The 21,856-nt window shown below is 42.0% G+C and overlaps 1 protein-coding gene across 1 annotated transcript in view; it reads right to left on the bottom strand.

The window, feature by feature from the left end:
• cpne5a (copine Va) overlaps positions 1 to 21,856 on the bottom strand; it is an 80,906-nt gene that overhangs the window by 32,054 nt on the left and 26,996 nt on the right. Inside the window, exons 7-9 of the mRNA XM_056299030.1 lie at positions 10,664 to 10,727; positions 4,350 to 4,453; positions 3,959 to 4,063 (exon numbers count right to left, since the gene is read on the bottom strand). Of these exons, the coding sequence (XP_056155005.1) occupies positions 3,959 to 4,063; positions 4,350 to 4,453; positions 10,664 to 10,727 (273 nt within the window). The remainder of the gene's footprint in view (positions 1 to 3,958; positions 4,064 to 4,349; positions 4,454 to 10,663; positions 10,728 to 21,856) is intronic.

Below are 21,856 nucleotides of genomic sequence, written 5' to 3'. Positions count from 1 at the left end.
GGGTCCAGGACGGATGGTAAAAGCCCTGCCCTGCTATGTAGACCTGAACTCATTCTGTCTGCACGAAACACATTTCCATCCTTAAAAAAACTGTTGAGGCCCCTCCATGAACTACATACACACACATAAAGAGACAGATAAGCAGAGAGAGAGAGAGGGACTGAGAGAGAGCAAGAGAGCGAGCAAGAGAGTGAGCGAGAGAGAGACAGAGATGGGAAATCAGTAGCATGGAATAAAACTTAAGCTTGCGGTTCCAGTAATAGAGGATCATAGAGGATAAGTGATAGTGCCTGCCTTTTGCTGTAAAATGATTGACAGATACAAAAACAGAGGGGGAAAAAAACAACTAATGTGCTTTGACACTGGAGCCCAGCATGGCAGATGATTCCCTAGTGGTTTGTCAGTCAACATCCATTTTCTCTAATGTCATTTTGATGTCATGATGCAGAGGGCAAAATTACAAAAACTCGCCTCTTCAGCCAGAACTGCAGAGTCTCTCCTAATCTTCTGTTGAAGGCATGAAACTCATCTGTGCAAAGTACCTCAAACCACCTACAGTCCACTGAACTGTTTCTCTGCAGCCCTTATTGCTTTAAGTGTCTTTTCTGGAATGTGATTCTTAGATAACCGTTTAATGGTATCAGGGATAGTGCAGCAAGAAGTACCAAGAAGGGACTTTGCTCGTCTTGTTTTGTTGTCGCTTAAACTACAATGCTGGTCATTTTGGAGCTGTTCTGCTGTTAAAATGTCCTTGCTGCTGCAGAAAGGGCTTGGCAATGGGGGCGTTCGGGTAGCATAGCAGTCTATTCCGTTGCCTACCAACATGGGGATTGCCAGTTCGAATCCCCGTGTTACCTCTAGCTTGATTGGGCGTCCCTACAGACACAACTGGCCATGCCGGTGGGAAGCCGGATGTGGGTAGGTGTCTTGGTCACTGCACTAGTAGTGCCTCCTCTGGTCGGTCGGGGGGCCTGTTCGGGATGGTGAGGGAACTGGGGGGGGATAGTGTGATCCTCCCATGCACTATGTCCCCCTGGTGAAACTCCTCACTGTCAGGTGAAAAGAAGTGGCTGGCGACTCCACATGCATTGGAGGAACAAGTGGTAGTCTGCAGCCCTCCCCGGATTGGCAGAGGAGGTGGAGCAGCGACCAGGACAGCTCGGAAAATAGGGAAATTAGCCACGTACAATTGGGGGAAAAAAGAGTGGGAAAAAAAAGCCACAAAAGAAAAAAGAAAGAAAGGGTTCGGCAAAATACTTCAAATCCAGAATGGGGGATGGTGTTGTTGTTGTGGGTTTGTCTGTCTGATGTTTGTTTGTGCTTTGGTGTGTATTTCAGGTTCTTCAGGTGAGAGAGTAGTTTCATTTCAGCCCATCTTTATTTTGTTACCTATTTCCTGTTTGCATGTGTATGGTGAAGTAAATTATGCGTCATTGTGATGTGTTTTTTTTTGTGATTGTGTTTATATTGTATATTCATACTGATTTTACAAAAGTGCTTTGAGTTTAAACCCAATTTTAAAGCAAAATTTCTCTAATTAACAATACTTTTTGAACTAGATTAGATTGAATTAACACAACCAAATCTATTTGGCTGAGGTACTGTACAGAAAATTAGGTCTCACATCAATTTCGTCTCATGTTTGAGTGGGAATGGGAGGCTTTTCATTTTCTGATAAATATGAAAGCCGAACCGTAACGATAGATTTGACAGCTACACATGAGACCGAACAACACGGCTCTGAAGCAGCAATAGCCAGGATAATTTCATGCCTCACAATCACGCAAGATAAGAACAAATTCCACTGTGGCGGAATTTCCACCCGTGGTGGAAATTTGAGGCACTGAATTGAAAAGAAAGCAAAGACACCACAGAGTGAATTCCAGCTGGGATAACGTCGAGTCATTCAGCAAACTTGGCATGATATAAAAAGAAGGGAAAATGGCGTGCTTTTTGACAAATTCCAGAGTCGAGAACATTCAATGTACGACAGGCTCCTGGCCTTTGAATCAATGCGGTATTTAAGTCCCCCATCTGAGGGGAGAAAAATAGCAAATACCACTTCACAATAGGTCACAATCAGGGCTGGGCCCTTTCCAAAGCACAGACAAATCAGGCATTTTTACTGATCCCTTGTTCTTTTGAAAAGAAAAACATAGCTTAAAAATTCTACAAAATTGGTTATCCTGTCATTGTCTCTCAACCAGATAAGCATGTACTGTGTATTTTGTGTTGCTTCACTATCACTAAGTGGTGCCAGTGTCTTAATCAAGCATTTGCTTTATTGTCTGCTCTGCTCTCTCCATGCCTGTTGCACATCTCTCCATCCTGGAGGAGGCAGCCAAAGATATAGGGCTCTATAAATTGTTGTTTACTGTATTTACCTCTTTTTGGAAAATGTGATGGGAATGTGATGGGAATGTAAAGCCCTCTGGGTTCTTGTGTCAGAGTGTGAGCAAATTCACCCCTTCTGAGTCAGCTTAATTAGCTTGGGACAGCTTAAATTTTACCTAAACACACACACACACACACACACACACACACACACACGCACACACACACACACACACACACACACACACACCAGGGTGAGGGAGAGAGAGGGAGCCATGGACACAGATACACAGCGGTACTCTCCCATCTACAGATGGCCTGCAGAATGCCATGTTTTTTTTAGCTGGTTTGGTCTGAGCGTTTTTTGTGTACAAGTAAAAGGACTGTTGCCACCATGACAACACCGTCCTCTACATCGCTGTGTCCCACTGTGTGTAGTAACAGGCAGTCTGTCACAGACTACAACTGTGGTTTAGTGCTGCGCATGTTAACTCGACTTGACTACCATGTGTGCTCAGGCCTGATCAAAGCATCTTTGGTTTGAATCTGATTCAAGACCTTTACCACATGTCTTCCTCTTTCTCTCTGCCCTACATGTCCTGTATATCTTTTTATTGCCGTCAGAATAAAAGAATGGAATCGCAAAATTAGAGAACAAAGGAGTAAAACGTTGAAACATAGCCCCAGATACTGTAGCTATTTCACACTATGACCAAAAAAATCTAGGTGAGACTCCAAATTACCATAGAATCCTCTCTTGGTGAAAATCCTCAAAGGGAATCAATAGCCTTTCAAGTCTCCACTCCATCTGCCTGACCCAATTAGCTTCACCGGGCAGGTGAACAGAGAGAGCAACAATGACAGCGGGCTTCAGATGACGCCCAGGCCCCGGCTCCTTGGGGTGTCAGTATGGTGTGGAGAGCCAGATCTTTCTACACGGTCTCCTGCCAGTGCGCACATACACATGCACAGCAGGGTCCCACTGATGTCTTGACCACCTGTCTCATAGACCAACATCTACAGGATTTGTGGCTGTTCGTCCTCCTTCTCTGTTTCTCCTTCCTCTCACCAACCCTTTTTTATGTTCCTGCCAAGAGCCTTCCTGCTTGTCAGCACTCTGTGCTCTGTCGAGATTCAGATAAGATAGCCAATGCCACTAGAGCAGCCAATCACAGGCTTATCTGTTATGCTATTGCCAGTTGTGGACAAATCAATGAGAGGCCAGACAAGTCTAACAGGTAGTCAGAGATAGGCATATAATAGCTCTCTATTTGAACAGCAGATAAAATAACATTTGAAAATCAATGGTGTCTAAATGTGCTGAGCCAAACCCATTTTGAAGCGATAACACCGCATATCAAAATTTTCATTGGCTTTGATTTCCTCTTGAAGATCACACCCAAGGGGGTGAGCTATTTTTCATTCCCTCAAGTGTATGTGTGTGTGTGTGTGTGTGTGTGTGTGAGAGAGAGAGAGAGAGAGAGAGAGAGAGAGAGAGAGAGAGAGAGAGTGAGAGAGAGATTGTGTATGCATGCTCGTTTATTTGTGCGTGTGTTTTTGTGAATGTGTTGCACATTTTATGTGAATGTTGTGCACATTTTATCAATATTAGGCTCGATCCTACCTGTCATAGTCTCCATTGCAGAGTGCTCTAACAGGGATGGTGAAGGGCTGCCATACAGGATTCAGCGTGTTCTTTACCACCTCTGTCTTATGGCAGATGGTAAACCTGCAAACACAGGGTAACAGCGCACAGGATCCTAAAATAAACATCTCAGAGAAAAAGCCAATAATAAATCGTCCCACTAAGTTTGCTATGGGACCATGTCTGTAGCTCCACTTCAAATTAATGTGTATGCAGTCAAGGAAGCGGGATTCTAAGGAATCCAAATACAATTTTCTTGGCCCTTCTCCTCTGATCGTAATGCTAAACCACCCCTACCTCCCCAACTCTCTTTGATAAGCCAGAAGGAAGAGCCAAACGAAGAACAAACCCAACACATGGACCAACTTACGTCCCATCCTCATTGCTCCTATAGAAGACCATAAATGGATCTGACTTTCCAAAGAAGTCCTTCTTATCCAGTTTGTTGGCACAGAATTGCATGGTGGCACAATCCTACACAATGGTACAGAGACAGACACAGACACACAGAGCGAGAGAGCGAGAAAGCAAGAGAGCGAATCAGAGAAATCCAGAGACCCAAATAGAAGGCGGACATGCAAATCCACATTTCCTCCTTTGTCTGCTTCCTGTTGCTTTTTAAACATGCTCTGTGCCAAAATGTAAAAGCATTGAAGCACCAAACAAATGGGGCACACTGACTGAATCCTAATTAGTTTAGGAAGAAGCCAGCCAGTGTGTCCTGGTTTCCAAAAACATGAAACAAATGCATTCATTATAATGTCGTTATTACACAAGACTATCTTAACAACTGTGGACAGGATGCAGGATATCAAAGCTAAAATGCCTGGTTGTACTGAGTATAATCATAACAACCCAAGAGAGCTTACAGAGGGACTGAAATGGATTTTAAAATCCCTCATATGGAGGGGGATTGTGTACAAAAAGGATATGGAGGGTGTGAGTGCAGCTAATGATACATTAGAAAGGTTGGTATTAGCATAATTATACTCATTTAGGCAGCATTTCACCATGCACTGCCATTACAAGGACAATGAATACGGCTCACTGTGTTTTTGCTGCCAAAGAGTCTCCCTATGGTCAAGGTGTTATGTTGCTTTGTATAATAAGGAGGCATAATGGACCCAGTCAGGACAAGCAGGAAAAAAATCATTGTTCATCCTATACACCCCTTTATACCTCAGATAAAAATTCACATCAGAGGAAAGCCTACTGAACATTCTCTGTAGCTTCCAGCCTCAGGTTTACGATCTCATTGGTCAACACTCATGGCAATACATATTGTATGCAAGAGGAATCGTAATTCAGGGTTCACCTTGAGCGCCACAGCATCTATTTGAGAGGCTAAGACACGACATCAGTAGGCATTTGATACCATCAGCCAGCAAATGCAAATGGATGAAATGGGGCTGTTTTGCCCTCAGGTAGTCTTTTGGGCTTTTTAGGTGGAATGCATCTGTTAAATCTGATTCAAAGTGGGGCCAGGATGGGATGGTGGAGCCTTAATGCAGGTCCCCATTGATTGCTGTGACCCACATCAGTCTGCCAAGTCATGCCTCTCATCCACCTCTCGCCAACCCAAATCACATTGCTTTAGGCTTTGGATGCATACCACACAGGAGCAAAACCTCCATTTTTAAAGCCATTGCCGAAAAGCAAGTGATTAACACCAAAATAACTGTCAAATTAAAATGTGAAGTGCAAACCGATCCACTTCTTTGAGTAGTTTTGTTGCTTCCAGGAGGATAACAAAGTAAGGAACTGATTAAAAACGGTCAGAGGTAAGCTAAATGTACCAGAGCTGTTGAGTAGCTACCTTTCTTTTCCACCATCACTCTCAGCCATTATCTGGGGCTCTGCACATAGACTAACACTCCTGTTTCTTCCCATCTGAAGATAATGCTAGAGAGGTTGTTATAGAAAATGTGCTTGTTCCCATGTGAATGGCTGGATAGGGATAAACCACACCAGCGGAGGGCCAACCACTGTGCACCATGGCTTCAAAGTGGATCAAGCTCCCCCACTGAATGTATTTAACAAGAACATTTAATTTGTGGAGGCAAGATTCTCCTGTGAATTGTTTTTTTTAATTTATTTTATTTAGACAATATTGTGTTGCCTACAAATACAAAGGAGAGTGTCATAGTTATTTCCCCAAGGACCTGGGGGGGGGGGAAATAGCAACATCTGCATAAATCTAAGTCCAGCACTGCCTGGCAATAATACTATCTGTAGGTGGTCCAACGGAGTTGAATCAAGTGCGACTGGACTTGGTATATATCCATGAAGACGTTTCGCCTCTCATCCAAGAGGCTTCCTCAGTTCGTACCTTTCTGACTAGACGAAGCTAGTCTGACTGGCTGGTGATGAGACTCAGAATTTATCCTCTTTGGAGTCGTTGTCAGAGCTATAGATGCCCATGGCTCTTTGTGTCCCGATGTTTACCAACGCCCGTCGCTAACAGAGATGGGCGTGGCCAAACATCGGTACACAAAAGAACCACTCATATCTATGGCTCTGTTAGCGACAGGCGTTGGTAAACATCGGGACACAAAGAGCCATGGACATCTATAGCTCTGACAACGACTCCAAAGAGGATAAATTCTGAGTCTCATCACCAGCCAGTCAGACTAGCTTCGTCTAGTCAGAAAGGTACGAACTGAGGAAGCCTCTTGGATGAGAGGCGAAACGTCTTAGTCCAGTTGCACTTGATTCAGCTCCTTTGGATAACCATGAACTGGATGAATGAGAACATTCCCAGACATATCTGTAGGCGAGTTTCCATTGCAGTTTTGCGCAAAATAGAAGCGATTTTTTTTTAAGTTGACAAAATACAATTACGAACGATCTGTGTTTCCATTGAGTGATGTTATGCGATTAAAGCTGGGTCTTCTTCTCTTGCACTAATCTCCAAGAACTGATAAGTGTTGGCATGGAGATTTCCATTGTATGGACCGCAATAGCCGTGGTAGTGTTTAATCGAAGGTGACGAGCATGTGATGCATGCAATGGAGGAAAGGCAACCCACTTATACCTGATAGCGTCCCCATATCAGGGATTTATAGGAGGTCATTGTCTGCAATGATTTTACAGAGGCCCTGTGGATCCAAAACTTCAAAATGACCTCCTTAACACTTGATGAGTTATGCAACGCAATAGGACCCTTTATGGTGCCTGTGTATCATGCCCGGGAGAGCCAGGTCCAACTGAGAAGCACATAGCTGGGGCGTCCGGGTAACGTAGCTGTCTATTTCGTTGCCTACCAACACGGGGCTTGCCTGTTAGAATCCCCATGTTACCTCTGGCTTGGTCGGGTGTCCCTACAAACACAATTGGCCGTGTCTGCAGGTGGGGAGCCGCATGTGGGTATGTGTCCTGGTCACTGCACTAGCGCCTCCTCTGGTCCGTCGGGGCGCCTGTTCAGGGAGGTAGGGGGAACTGGGGGAATAGCGAGATCCTCCCACGTGCTACGTCCCCCTAGCGAAACTCCTCACTGTCAGGTGAAAAGAAGTGGCTGGTGACTCCACATGTACTGGAGGGAGCATGAGGTAGTCTGCAGCCCTCCCCAGATCGGCAGTGACGGCGGAGCAACAACCGCGACAGCTCGGAAAATAGGGTAATTGGCCAAGTACAATTAGGGACAAGAAAAAAAAGAAGCATATAGCCATCGCTCATTATAAGGTGGCTACCTTGACTTAAATGCGAAAAATGTTTTTCCATGTCAATTTTGTGAAATACTGCTTTGTTGACTCGTCTGAAAAACCTCCTCATGCGAGCGTATAAATTTTTTGCAATATTTGCGAGTTTTTTTTTAAATTCTTGTGTTTCTATAACTCGTTCTTTAGTTCGCAATTTCAAATTGCGCATTAAGCACGTTAATGGAAACCCGCCCAGTGAGACGGGGTGTTATAAACCTCTGTTAGATATGGATAACATATCCTCACTTCAGCGCCTAGGTAGTGTTCTCTCTCTCTAGGTGGGAAAAAACGGTAGAACATTCATTCCACCAGCCAGCAGGCTCCAGGGCCACCGAGGGATGCACAACAAAGTTTGCAGCCCTCTTCGGACTGCTGCAGACATAATTGCAGAGTAGGTGGCACAGTGATGCATATCGAGACTCAAAAGGCTTTGGCTCAAAGGAGTGAGACCTTGAAAATTTCAAACAACGCAATCAGTAAATTCACGTGACGGTTTCTCGTGTTGTTTAAATGTAAAACACATCATAGCGTCTTCAGAGACACAATGTATTACTGAATTAATCATGAGATAAAGGATAACGTGACTTAGAAATTCAAAGAGTTTCGTTTTTGTCGTTCACTCCTTTAATTCATGCCAAGTAATGTATTATGAATGGAAGTCTCAAGTGAAGAATGTATTTTTAATATGAGGAACATTTTTACATACACAAACCATACTAAAATGTTCTTCCTCTGTTGCACTCCCTGAGGTTTCTTCCTAATTTTTCTCCCTGTTAAAGGTTTTTTCAGGGAGTTGTTCCTTATCCGATGCGAGGGTCTAAGGACAGGATGTTGCATTGCTGTAAAGCCCCTGGAGGCAAATTTGTAATTTGTGATATACAAATAAAATTGACTTGATTTGACTTAAAAAGTTAACAAATCATGACCTCCTTTCTCCTTACAAGGGCAGAATGAACTGCACTTGCCAGGGTAGGTTCTTTCAATACCACCAACAGATTCAATGCCGAGCACAGTATTGGTTCTTCCGATTTCTGCAAGTGAGAAGTGTTTTCAATTCACCATTCGACATGATGCCCCTGAGATATCATATAATTTATCTCATCACTTTCATATTTCAAATAGGGTTGGGGTAGAAATCAAGAAGTGCGTGTTTTCATCCCATCCATCCATTATCCAAACCAGTTATCCTGCTCTCAGGGTCACAGGCAAAAAACACTGTTACACTGTCTATACTTTGCTCATTTTTGTATGTATGTGTATACTTTGCTTGCAATCCGTATTAGCTCATTTATGATGAGGTGTGATAAATCTGGTTGGTGATGATGGAGATGGTGGTTAAATATCTCCTTTTATTGCTGCACATTATCTTTTGCAGTATAATGCCAGAAACTGTGCTGTGTGCATAACAAGGCAGGAGTGATTCTCCCAGTTGTCTAGTGAGGTCATATGAAGACGGTTCTGTGGTTTGCTTTAGATTTGAATCAGCCGCAGCTGACTGAACTGTAGGTTAGAGAGAAGTGAGAGTGAGAGAGAGAGAGAGAGAGAGAGTGAGAGTGAGACAGGAGACAGCCACTGAAGCCTAACTTCTTAGCAGCTCATATGTGCCAGAGATAACGACAGCCAAGAGGGAGCCTTTGATCCGTGCTGGGGCTGCTGCTCTGTTTAATGATACCTGGCAAATCCATGGCGGAGGTGAGAGCCAACTCTCTGCAGAACTTCCCTCAGTTGACTGTCTATCTAGCCCAAGCTGTTGATTTCTGTTCCACCAAACAAGAATCCTGATGTTTCCCTCAGGGGAAGTGATAAACTCTGAAGCCTCCTTCTGCAGTTCACAGGTGGCTTACAGAGTAAACATAAATCCAGATGGACGATGGCATTTCCATATTGTTATAATTCACACACGTGGGACCCTAACTGACAAAAAAAAGTCTTCAAGTTTTTTGGGTTTTTTTGTTTGGTTTTTTTTAGCCATAACATGTCTTTTCTTACACTTTCCTGTCCGAGTTCAGTTCTGTGTAAATTGTGAAGTCTTGGAGTTGCATTTCAGGCCCCTGCCTTTCTAATCGACTCTGAGAGAGAGGAAATTGACACTTGTGGGAGTAATAATCATTTGCATTTATATTATGAATCATTGCTTGGAGTGGTGCTTTGCAGTGATGAGACTAACTCCTATCATCACAGATGCATTGCACCTAGTGACTCACAACGGCCCTTCAGTTCACTTGCTGGCTGTGAGCAATGACACTTCAGTCAAGCAGGATGCGACCATTGATGATAATTAGCTGTGCAGCACTGGTATGCCACGGTCAGAGAATATGGTTTATTTCTCACAGATTGTCCCATTATTGTTAAAGATTCAGGAAGACATTTCAGAGGTCGGGAGCAAATATTCTTTTTGTAAATCAGCGAAGTGCACCATGTCTCTCAGTGTTTATGAACGATGTGGACTTTTAAGGATGTTTTAGGGTATCGTAAAACCTTTAGGCTACACAGTTGCTACAGTTCAGTGGGTTGTTTTATAGCCACCAAGGGAGGCCAGTTGTTCTTACCAATAAGTCTTGATTCTTTTCCCTGCTCCTCTGACAGCACTATAATATGATTATTTACTATCTTCATTTAGCAGTGCAGAGAGAAAACCAATGGCCATTAGTGGACACAGGCTATTAACATTGAACCGCACGCAGGAGTAAATGCCCATTTCAGTGACTGGAATGTGCACAGGTTCATTAAACAGCCATTCACACTCGTAGCATGTTTGCTATGTACGCAGTTTGCCTTTGTTAAGTCCAATCATGTTGTTGCATGCCATAATCTATGTATTCACAGTTACAATATGATCTATCTTAGCCAAGTCATCATCTTTAAGTAGTCCATTTAGTTCAGTATGAATGTGAATGTTGTCAGACATTTATTATGTAACTCACAGTGTAGGACATAAAATAAATCTAATAGTGCATAATGTAGACAAAGAAAGGTTTACACTTACCCTGCAGTTTCCCAACTCCTCAGCAGACAAAATGATGGTCCCACATTTCTTCCCAGGTATACCACTGCACCAAAAAAAAAGAAAAAAAAGACAAACATAAAATCTTTTTTATCACAAACACCCTTTTACAAAACAAGCTTTGGTACATTGCAGTGAGATTATGTAAGACCATGCAAAAATGACAAACTAACAGTTTTCATGTACACAACATATATCGTTTCACTCATATCTCAATGCAAAAACATGTACAAGAACACTTCTTAAAATAGTGGCACTAGTTCTCAAGGTTTTTTTATTATTATTATTATTATTATTGTGAAGGCACTGGACCTGTCAGATCCCTCTCTACAAGTGCCATGCTGAGAGCTGAAAGACCCCCCCCCCCGCCAGAACTGTGATTTTTTTTTTTTATCCCTGATTCCACATCCAACATATTCTGAAGATATGTGACAGCACAGTAGAGAGACCCTGGAGGCAAAAATACACTAGGAGATCCTCACACTTTATTGTGTTTGTTGAGTGAGAGGGTGAGAAGTGTGTGTGCGTGTGTGTGTGTGTGTGTGGGGGGGGGGGGTAGAGGGGGTGCATGTATGTGTGTCTCCTCATATAACACCATCACCCCAGTAGTTTGCCAATCTAGCAGTCTCTCCTAAACGTTTTTTGGCTAGGTTAACTTTTAAGTGGGACAAAATGACTTTTTTTTTTTTTTAATCCAATCTCTGCCTCACAGAACCCTTTGTGGCTGTGAGTACGCAGACCTTCCACCATCCATAGTCCAACATAAAGTAAAACAGAATAGCTACCATCCAATCATATACCAGCACTCCAGCTGCCAACAGCCCTGTCAGCTCTATTGATAAAGAAGGAAATTACACAGGAGTCATGCCAAGGCCCTGGCCGGAGACCAACCCTTTGGTCAGCCTCACTGCAGATCCTCATCCAGCTGACCTAAACAACCTCTCTCCAACCATGCTACTGTACCTACTGCACAATTGTTAAGAAGCAGTTGTTTCACACAAACAGCAGAATATTGTGCTTGTGGCATGGATACACAAGCAAATCACAGCAAGGGATAAATTTGTAAATAGAACAGTGCTTTCTCTTCTAACCTGATTAAGATTCAACTAATTCATAGGCTAGCAAGAGACAGGATAAGGTGCCTCTCCATTAACCTTCACTGGTCTCTCTGAGGTAGCCTGTCTCCTCAATCAAGAGAGGACTCAATAAACAAAATATATCTTCTGATAAAGCAGGTGGGATCAATACCTCAATCCAAATCCACCATGCTTTTATTTGAAGCGCCCAGGCCCATAAAAATGCATGGTGTAAAGTAAAGCCGACATGTCTATCGAGAGAACAGACGCACTTAATTCTCTCAGGCTTCTATTCGTTTTCCGCCTCTGAGACCAATCTTAAGGTGAATTAATTGTCCTTGAATTATTGATGTTTCACTTCCAGCCACCACATGCAACCTGATGATGCCTCAAAAGGAGATAAAACCCCTCACCTATGTAGAAAGTAAACCCCACTTGCACCATTGGCCATCAAGTCATCTCATTCAGGTCATGACAAGGGCCAGTGCTAATATCAAACTTGAAAATGAGGTTGGATGAGGAGTTTAAATTCGGCAGCAGACATGGTAACATTTGGCATCGCCACCAACCTACCTCTAATTTCTGCACCGATGAAAAGAAAGGGCATCCTTAATGGTTTTTTGGATCATGCATCCATTATTGAGTGAATTTACTTTAATTCTTCTGTGAGGTCCGGCTAGCCTAAAGAGCAAGCAAGTGCTGAGTGCTTTCATGTCTGGCACATGAGTTCCTCCTCACTGCACAGAATAACAAATGTTTCATTTTAACACTGCCAGGTTGAACATGGAGAGGTGTGAGTGAGGTAGTGATCTGAAGTGTCCTGCACCAAGAGGTCCTCTTTCCACTTCGCTCATTCATAGACTCGTAGACTCACAATGAGGAGTGCTTTGATGATGAAATTACATGAAATGTACTTCCGCTGTCCCATTTCCTGCACCATCTATTATGAAAGAAGTCATAACTCTGAGGCACACAGTTTGTGAGCTTGAGCACTCCAGGGCAACACTGGGCTTAATCAGTTGGTAATGTATGTCCTATATCACCATACTCACTGATTCTGCAACCGCTGAAACATTTGACTATCTAAACAACCTATGTCAAACAACAAGGGGCTTTCTTGGATGTTTGGCATTGGAGTTGTGTCCTGCTGTTGCCCTGACTTGGCTGAATCCCTCCTCAAAATAGTTCAGACTGAAATGAGGGAATGAGATGAGAGAAAAGTAAGAAATAACATCTGGCTGAACCGGTGAGAAGACTAACATCTACACTTCAAAGTTAAAACATCTTTGTATTTATGCAAATCCGATAGATAGATAGATAGATAGATAGATAGATAGATAGATAGATAGATAGATAGATAGATAGATAGATAGATAGATAGATACACACATGCATGATGACCTTTAGTGAGATGTGGGAACGCATGTGGACAGTGACTATCTCCAGGGTAATTTTGGAGAATTAATGCACCATACATTCAAGAAGGAACAAAAGCAGTGAAAAGATCATTACACTGAAATAACAATGACACCTCAAATTCAATGAGCTAAGTTCGGGCAATTGAATAGCATTTTGATGAGGTGCTCTTGTTAGAGAAGATTGATGACTGCTTGTTATCATCCTTGGTTTCTGGGCTACTATGAATGGCTAAAATGATAAAATAAGGGTAATATGTCTTCCTGCATCTCAGGGATACGGGTACGCAGTGATAATGTTAACCACATACTAAGTAGCTATGATAGCTAATGCTAAAATAAATTGCTCATAACACATACAGTCAGTTGGCCTTCCCAGTTAGTCAAAACTCTGCCATATGGTCTGAATCAGACTGCTGCCAGTGGAGGTCCATAATACGTATTGATGATGTTCCCTGCCAACCTCATCTAGGTTGGTTTCATACCCACTGAGTCAAATCAGCGTTGCATCAGTGTGACTACATCGCTGTGCCCCCTCCACTACAGATACCCCCGCAGGATCAAACGGCCTGAGGAAGATCTAACTGATCGAACCGTTGCTAACAAATTAGTTTTGAAAACAATTTAGTGTACAGACCTTATGCCTTCTTTCCAGTCAAACAAAACCTCACAAGGAAAACAAACAAGTGAAGACAGAAACAGATCAGGATACATGAAGCATGATTACTGCCTGTGCCCAGCTGGGGCTTGAGGGCATGAGGTTCATACTGTTGAAGAAATATTCTTGTGAAACTGGCTCATGCTATAAAGAAGGAGCTATCTGCAGGTTTTGACAGATTCCCTATTTGATCACATGAAAAGAAAAAGATCAAGGAGCTTACGCTAGCATCACCACAATGGCTCAGCTGAAGTCTGTGATTTTTTTTAATGTTATTTTAATGCTCGTGCAGAATACCAATCAGGATTGTGTGCTCTCTCCTCTCAAGAAGTGAGCACATTTCAGTCACATATGGGAGGTGAAAAAAAAGCATCAAGCATCATCATGCATGGCATCACGGCATATGGCATTATGCAAATGGATTTATCATTATGGATATTCAAAATATGGATATCCTATGTTCTTCATCACCCTCCAGTTTAGAGGTGGGGTGAATGGAGGATAGTGACATTAAAGTCAGGAGGGTGAGACTGAAGCAGTTGTAGGAGCCTTCCACATTACAGGAAGGTCATTAGGATGAGCAATGGACTTGATATTTAACCATACTGCAACGTGTCAGGCATATGAGAGCAGCAACAGTTCAGCAATACCAAAAAGAATGAAGAAAACCAAAACATTGTTTGCACCAAACGGAAGATGGTGCTAGGTGGGTTTCCAGTGTTTTTCTTCTTTCAGTCTTTCTGAGAATCTTCACTGTCAAACAAAAAAATGATTCTTGCAATGCAAATTTAACGCCTAGGTAGGAATAATTAAAATAAATCATTTCGGGTAGAGGCAAAGCACAACAAGACTCAAGTTCCCACACTTTTAAATGGGATAATTCAATGAAATAGGCCTCTCAACCAGGTCAATGAATCCACTAAATCTGATTGCACAACAAGGGGATTAGGGTAAAAGAGCATATCTGACTCATTTGATCTGAGTCAAAGACAAACAGAGATGGGGGGGGGGGCAGATAACGGGGCTCTGTGCCACAGTAAACGTTTGGGGCAGTGGGCAGATCATAGTTGAACCAAATTAGACAAGGGTGCCAAAACCCTGAGTGGGTTCAAATGGGATTATATGCCTAATCCCCTTGATCTTCATACACCGATAAGAATCCATAATCCTTTACCTCGTCCAGATTAAAAAAGAGGATGAAAAGTGCAGTCACCTAATTCAAAAGGACACCACAATGCCTAGTTTTCAAAGAAAAACAGACAGCTGCCTATTTGGTAGAGGGGGAGAAGGCTCTGGATGGTCTTAAGGGACATGGCTATAGGCAAGCTTCACTAAATCCTTTAAAGCATTGCTAGAACGTGTGCAAAGAAAGTAAACAAGGTATAAAAAATGGCAATATGATATTTGGGTAAAGAATATGTTTAGGGCTTTCTTTTTTCCCCCGCCACAAAAAGATATGCAAATGCTTAGAGTTGAAAACAAAGGGTTATACTTTGAACAACATACTTTGTAAGTAGTTCATGGCATTCATTGCCATCACTTTCATCACTTTTTCATAACATTTTATGAAATAATCCTGTCTTGACAAATAAACAACCAACGCATCGTGGTTGTTTTGTTATTGTCATGTTGAGTGTCTCATTCATTCGCCCTCTGTGTGTTCATCTACCTATATACGGGCCATCATCAAACCCCAGAGAATTAAACTGATCCTGGCATTTCTTTGAAATATGGAGTCTCAGGCATTCACTAATTGCTCATAGCCCCACAATGAAATTTGAAAGGTGGTCCATGTTTTCTAAGTAGTATTTCAGTAATTTAATGAGATTGTTGTTCAAGTTTTGATTGCTTAAATTACAATCCTACGCTCTAATGATTATATCGATGGCAGCTCAATTCAGCATCGGGCTAAATAAATGAGCCATTCATCAGCCACCTGCCGGTTACGTAAAACACTTGTTTTGACTGGAGGAGAGGTCTAAGTGGAACTGTCAATCAAAAGAGACACTTGCTGTTTCAGTCTAGAACTAAAACTACTCCCAAGTCATACCAGTAAGTTTCTCATTTCCCTCTTATATTTTTCTCCTACCAACAACAAATTCATACTTCAAGAGGATGTGGTAAGCTACGCTACATCCGCTTCACTCTCCCTCTGGTAAGAAAAAAACAATCCATTCGATCAGAGGCCAAGAGATATGCCCATCCCCTGACAGCAGGCAGGCAGATATTAAGCAATAGTGTAGGTAGCATTTTATACCGCTTTCCTTCTATGCATGACATCAAATCACAGTTGTCTTGCTCATTCGTTGTTTTCTCTTATTCCCAGTGCCAGAAGGCTGGGGGAAGCGGGGTGGAGGGCTGTATTCTTCTCCCTCCTCATGGGGCACTGGGTGATGAGTGATGGGACTCATACCTGTAATCACGTTACACAGGTGTCGCACTGCCCTGTGCTGCAGTGGTTACAGCTCACTATAGGTTGCTACTATAGTCTGGCTGCAGAGCGAGCTGTTTTGGCTGCTGAGCAGATTAATCACATGAAGGTGTTGAACCGAAGTGGGAGAGCAATCTTACAAGTCAGTTTTCAGGACAGAGCGATGCTCTCTCGGCTTTTCAGGAGATGACAAGCCGTGTCCGCAGCGGAAATGAACGCTGCCTACTCTAAGCACAAAACAAACCGGCTAAGCCCATCTGCACACTACAAACTTCCACTGTCCTTGCCTGCTCTTGCTCCTGAGGCCTCAAATACAAGAGGGAAAGAATAAATGCTTTGCCGTCTTATCTGCAGTGCTTTTAAAACCTTGGTCCTTCAACAAAAACTTCATGTAGAAGAATAACAACTGCTTTTCATAATTCATTCCCTGGAAGATTTCTAGATTTCTTGTACAGGTAAAGTAAATCTCAGATTGTGAAGGCCAGAAGGAAAATCGAACAGCACTAGTCAAAGTGCTAGCTGTTTACATCTGGATGGGATCTAAATCATACCTAACAAATCCCCCTCCATTGGACATGAAGGATTCTTGTACCATCAGCAAGGTTGTAGTATTTTTCACATCTAAGCAGGAACCACACATTATTGGAGTGGGACCCTTGCTAGCACTCAGCCTTTGAGTCCAAATTGACATTTAGCGATGCTGCAGAATGGCCTAATTGTGTCATGCTCCAAGGCAAAAAATGCTGATTACAGTCGGCTGCTGAAAACCCTCAGCTCCCAGTTAAATAATACATGCAAAGACTGCAATAAACATGGAAGTAACATGGGAAAAAAACCTTTTACCTTCTCCTGTCCTCTCCAATGCCAATAAGATATTCAGTTTCATCAGAAAAGGTATTAAATTCTCCCCACTCATTATTTAAATTTGCGGAGCAAATTCTCTTTCACATCTCAGTAGAACAGCCACTGCATAGCCCGGAGTCAGGCGGCCAAGTATATGAGCAAAAAAAAAAAAAAAAAAAGTTTTAAGTTTTAAGTCTCTGAAGTCAAAATGAGTCAAGGCGAGATAAGTGATGTTTGCTGCTTCAGTTTTCTCTGAATACATTTCTGGTAATCTCATCTGGCTTTGCTAAGTGCTATGAAAAGGTAATTTGCCATCTACCAGCAAATAGGGTACCATACAATACATTACAATTCAGTGCTGATGGGCCTAGTCAGTCAAACTAAATAAGAAAGGAAAATACTTTAATTAGTGCATGAGATGTCCATGGTACTTCCAGGGTTGTAGTACTCGAGTCCAGACTCAAGATCTTTTTTTCCATTTTTTTGGATTTGTCTTGGACTCGTGGTGTTTGTACCTGGACTTAACACATTCTGGGCCGATGATCTCACCAAATATGATTTCTGGTCTTGACTGAATCCAGACGCTTTTTAAGATTTTTTTTATTTATATTCATTGATTTTTTTTCTTCCTTTCTTTACATTTAACTGCTACCAGCACACATCTCTGCCCTGTACTCCCTCGGACACAGGTCAATCATTCTACAAAAAAATAATTTGGTGCCTTTGATTAAGGCAACTGGTTTGGAAAAGAGCATCGGTTCTATTAACGTGCCAATTACCAAATGCATTCACATGAATTGCCCCCCTCCTCTAGATTTTGCCTTACCAACAGCACACAGAAAAATTGTAAAACTTCTGTTTTGGTATGCACAACATAGGCCTATTTTCCAAACATGACAATCTTGTAGTGATGTTTTATATGTGCTTAAATCCATCGTCTTAAGAACATCTGCAGGTTGTTTTTTTTGTATTTTTCCCTGTTTCTCCCCAATTGTACCTGTCCAATTACCCCACTCTTCCAAGCCGTCCCAGTCGTTGCTCCACCCCCTCTGCTGATCCAGGGAGGGCTGCAGGCTACCACATGCCTCCTCTGATACATGTGGAGTCGCCAGCCATTTCTTTTCACCTGACAGTGAGGACTTTCACCAGAGGGATGTAGCGAGTGGGAGGATCACGCTATTCCCCCATTACCCGTCCCGCTTGAACAGGTGCCCCGACCAACCAGCTGGAGGTAAAACAGGGATTCGGACCACCAATCCCCATGTTGTTGGTAAGCAATGGAGTAGACAGCTACACTACCCAGACACCCACATCTGCAGGTACAGCTGAGCCTCAAACAACTCTATCAAAGGATTGGCAAATTTGGACTGGAACCAAGTTAATTTCTATAAAGAGTCTGTTCTTAAAAAGGACTTTGGTCTTTTTCTGTCTCGATCTTGACTCAGTTTCGATTTCATTTGGTCTCGGTCTTCACTTAGCTTGGACCCCCTTTAACACCCGGTCTTGACTTGATCTAAACTATTCCTGGTCTTGGACTTGTCTTGAATTTGACAAAGGTGGTCTTGGCAACAGCCCTGGGTACAAGTAATGACCCTGGTAGACTCAAAAAAAATAAAAAACGTAAAGGATAATTATATGGAACTTGCTGAGATTCTATGTTGACATACCTACAGTGTTTTGAAGCAAAAACTATAGTAATATCATTGTAGGTCTGGAGCTTAGCTACTTTTAGGTTTAATACTCTATGAGTCTGACCTGCCACTTCGTATGAGGGACAAAGAGACATGAAGTGAACCACAGCAGTTCATGCTCCCTTGGTTAAATTGGTGATAAAAAGTGAATTACTTTATAAGCATGTGATCATTTATCTTCAATGCCTTATACCACCAAATCAAACTCTCTTTAAAAGTGGGATCCCACTCATTATGCAGTATTTCTTGGATAAAACTAAATGCTTCTATCTATTTGGCAGAACTTCTTAGTACTGCACAGTAGCTGACATGTACAAGCAGATGCAGAGTAAAAATGCCTTTAATATAGAACTAACATAATCCTCAATATGTTCAATTAAGCTTGCACCTTTTAGATAAACGATACGCAAAGGTGCAAGTTATATTTCTGCAAATCCCTTTTCATGGCTCTTACGGGTGGAGCCTATACATCCCCGGTTGTAGTTTCAATTAAGGCTCATCGCCTGCTTCACGAATACAGCAGCAGGGCACAGCAACACTAATGGGTTTGACATGCTAATGTTATATTGCATTCATATGCTCTGGTGTATTGGGTTACTTCCCATATCAAGACAAAAGGTTATTGCCATCAATATAATGAGCCCTATTTTTATGTTACCTATACAATGTTATTATGCTCCCTCCCACAGGCTATACATATCACAGCCATGAGCTGCACCAGAATTAGCATATTTTCAATAAAAAATGCCATTCTCTTGCATGATCCATTATACATTGAAATAATCATTTCCTCATCTCCCAATAACTTTGACATATGTTGCTCGTTGAGTTCTCAATGATTGCAGACAGAATAGTGTAGAGTAGAAAAAGAGTAGTGTATACCAATATAACAACATGTCATTTTATTCCATATCTCCCATTCAATCATTGCCATACACACTGCTTCATTAAAAACACATGGAAAAATGCAACATATTTCATCCAAGTTCTTAATTTCCCAGGACAAAACTACGTTCGATTATTCCCTTAGAAATGAATGCCAGTACAATACTTTCATCCCTTGTGTGTAGAGAATATACATAGATGGTTGTGGTAAATTATTAAGCGTGTAGCGATTTATCTTTCACTTCAGATAAAAGAGAAAGACTGTGGGACTCTCATGCATGCACGCGCGCGCGCGTGTGTGCCTGTGTGTGTCTGTGTGTGTCTGTGTGTGTGTTTGTGTGTGTGTGATGGATTTTATGAAATTGTTAAATTAAAGAAGTAAGACGGAGAGTGAGAGAGAGGGGGGGACGCAGGAAAAAACGGAGTATGGAGAAAAGGGATGGAGCTCAAAAAAGACTGAAAGAGGAAGAATAAATCGAAGATGAATTCCATAAAGTGGGGAAAGGGGGACTGATGTGCTTCTTAAGCAGGCCATTGGATGCTGTGTGCCTTGGGAGGGCTCATTTAAGCATGGCTAACAGATTTTGTTCGGTCCCCCGAGTGGCCACTCCTTAAAGCCCAGCTGCAGAGCGGCACTGCAATGTCAGGATCCCAAGTGGAGCACACAGCTATTAGACAGCTACCCAACAATCCTCTGTCAAAGCAATGGACCTAATACCCATTACTTATGCAGGCTGTTATACTATTCAAATATTAGAAGTACAGTCTCATAGCTTGTCTGTACAAACTGATAAAGACAAATGCCTGCATGTAATTTAAAAGGGGGAAAATAGAAACCCTGTTGGAATATGCTTACATCAAAGCAAAAACTGCACTCCTTTGCTTCTTTGCCTTTCTTCACAGATTTTGAATTTTCAGTTGAATTGCCCTGGCGTGGGAGCTGTAAGTCAATAAATAGCACCATAACTAATGTTTATTATAGGAATCAATTCGTATTTCTGCTCAACTGACAGTATAGACTGAGGGGGTAACAATATCTGGGGTATTCAAGATGTCCTATTGGGAAGGCCTTCATGTCTGCTTTGTGCTATACACACACACACACACACACACACACACACACACACACACACACACACACACACACACACACACACACACACACACACACAAACACATATATAGTATAGTATATGCTGTTTTGACACGGTCAAAGCTCAGCTGTTCACATAAAACTCTGATTGCACAGGCCAGCACATCCACACACTTCACACTGTCATACATACTGTGCCTTGGGGTCTGTAGAACCTGATAATGTAATAAATTCCCAATAATGTAATAACCCCGATAATGTAATAAAAATATGCTCTTGAGTCCATTGAAAATGCAATAAAACCTAATAATGTAATAACTTCCTGATAATGTAATAAAGCGCATTTCCCAATAATGTAATAAACTTTTTACCAATAATGTAATAATGTGTTACATTAACGGGACGTTATTACATTATCAGGTTAGCCTTCATTTCCCTGGTCCTGATAATGTAATAATTCCCCAATATTGTAATAATTTAACAGCAGACCACCCATAAATGGATTCAAGTGTTGATACTGTTTAAGCAACGCAAGCTCGAGAGGTCTAGCGCCACCGACAGGTCAAAGTTGGACGTGCATGAATGCTCTACTCTTCCTCAAAGCTACCTCCAAGCTACTTCCACACATGTTTTTTCTCAGTTGGATCATTTTATTACATTATCAGGAAGTTATTACATTATCAGGTTTTATTGCATTTTCAATGGCCTCAAGTGCATTTTTTTAATTACATTATCAGGGTTATTACATTATCGGGGATTTATTACATTATCAGGTTCTACAGGGTCTCACACATTCAAACACACATATGTATGCACATATGCAAACAAATATATATGCTTACAATATAACGTATTTCTCAAAAATCCTTCATAAATACTCTGTCATATCTTTCACAGGTAAATACATACCCACACACACACACACACACACACACACACACACACACACACGCACACACGCGTGCGCAAACACAATTCAAAGAGTAATACATTGCACTGTGGCTGCCAGTAGCTGCAGGGCTCCATTTTTCCAAATTTTTGTGTTGAGGCAGGATTGATAGAGGTGTGTGTTTCGTGCCAACT

Source organism: Lampris incognitus, chromosome 2, assembly GCF_029633865.1.
Source record: "Lampris incognitus isolate fLamInc1 chromosome 2, fLamInc1.hap2, whole genome shotgun sequence".
NCBI classification, from domain to species: domain Eukaryota; kingdom Metazoa; phylum Chordata; class Actinopteri; order Lampriformes; family Lampridae; genus Lampris; species Lampris incognitus.
The sequence above is the reverse complement of the archived record's forward strand: the minus strand, read 5'-3'. Positions and strand labels throughout refer to the sequence as shown.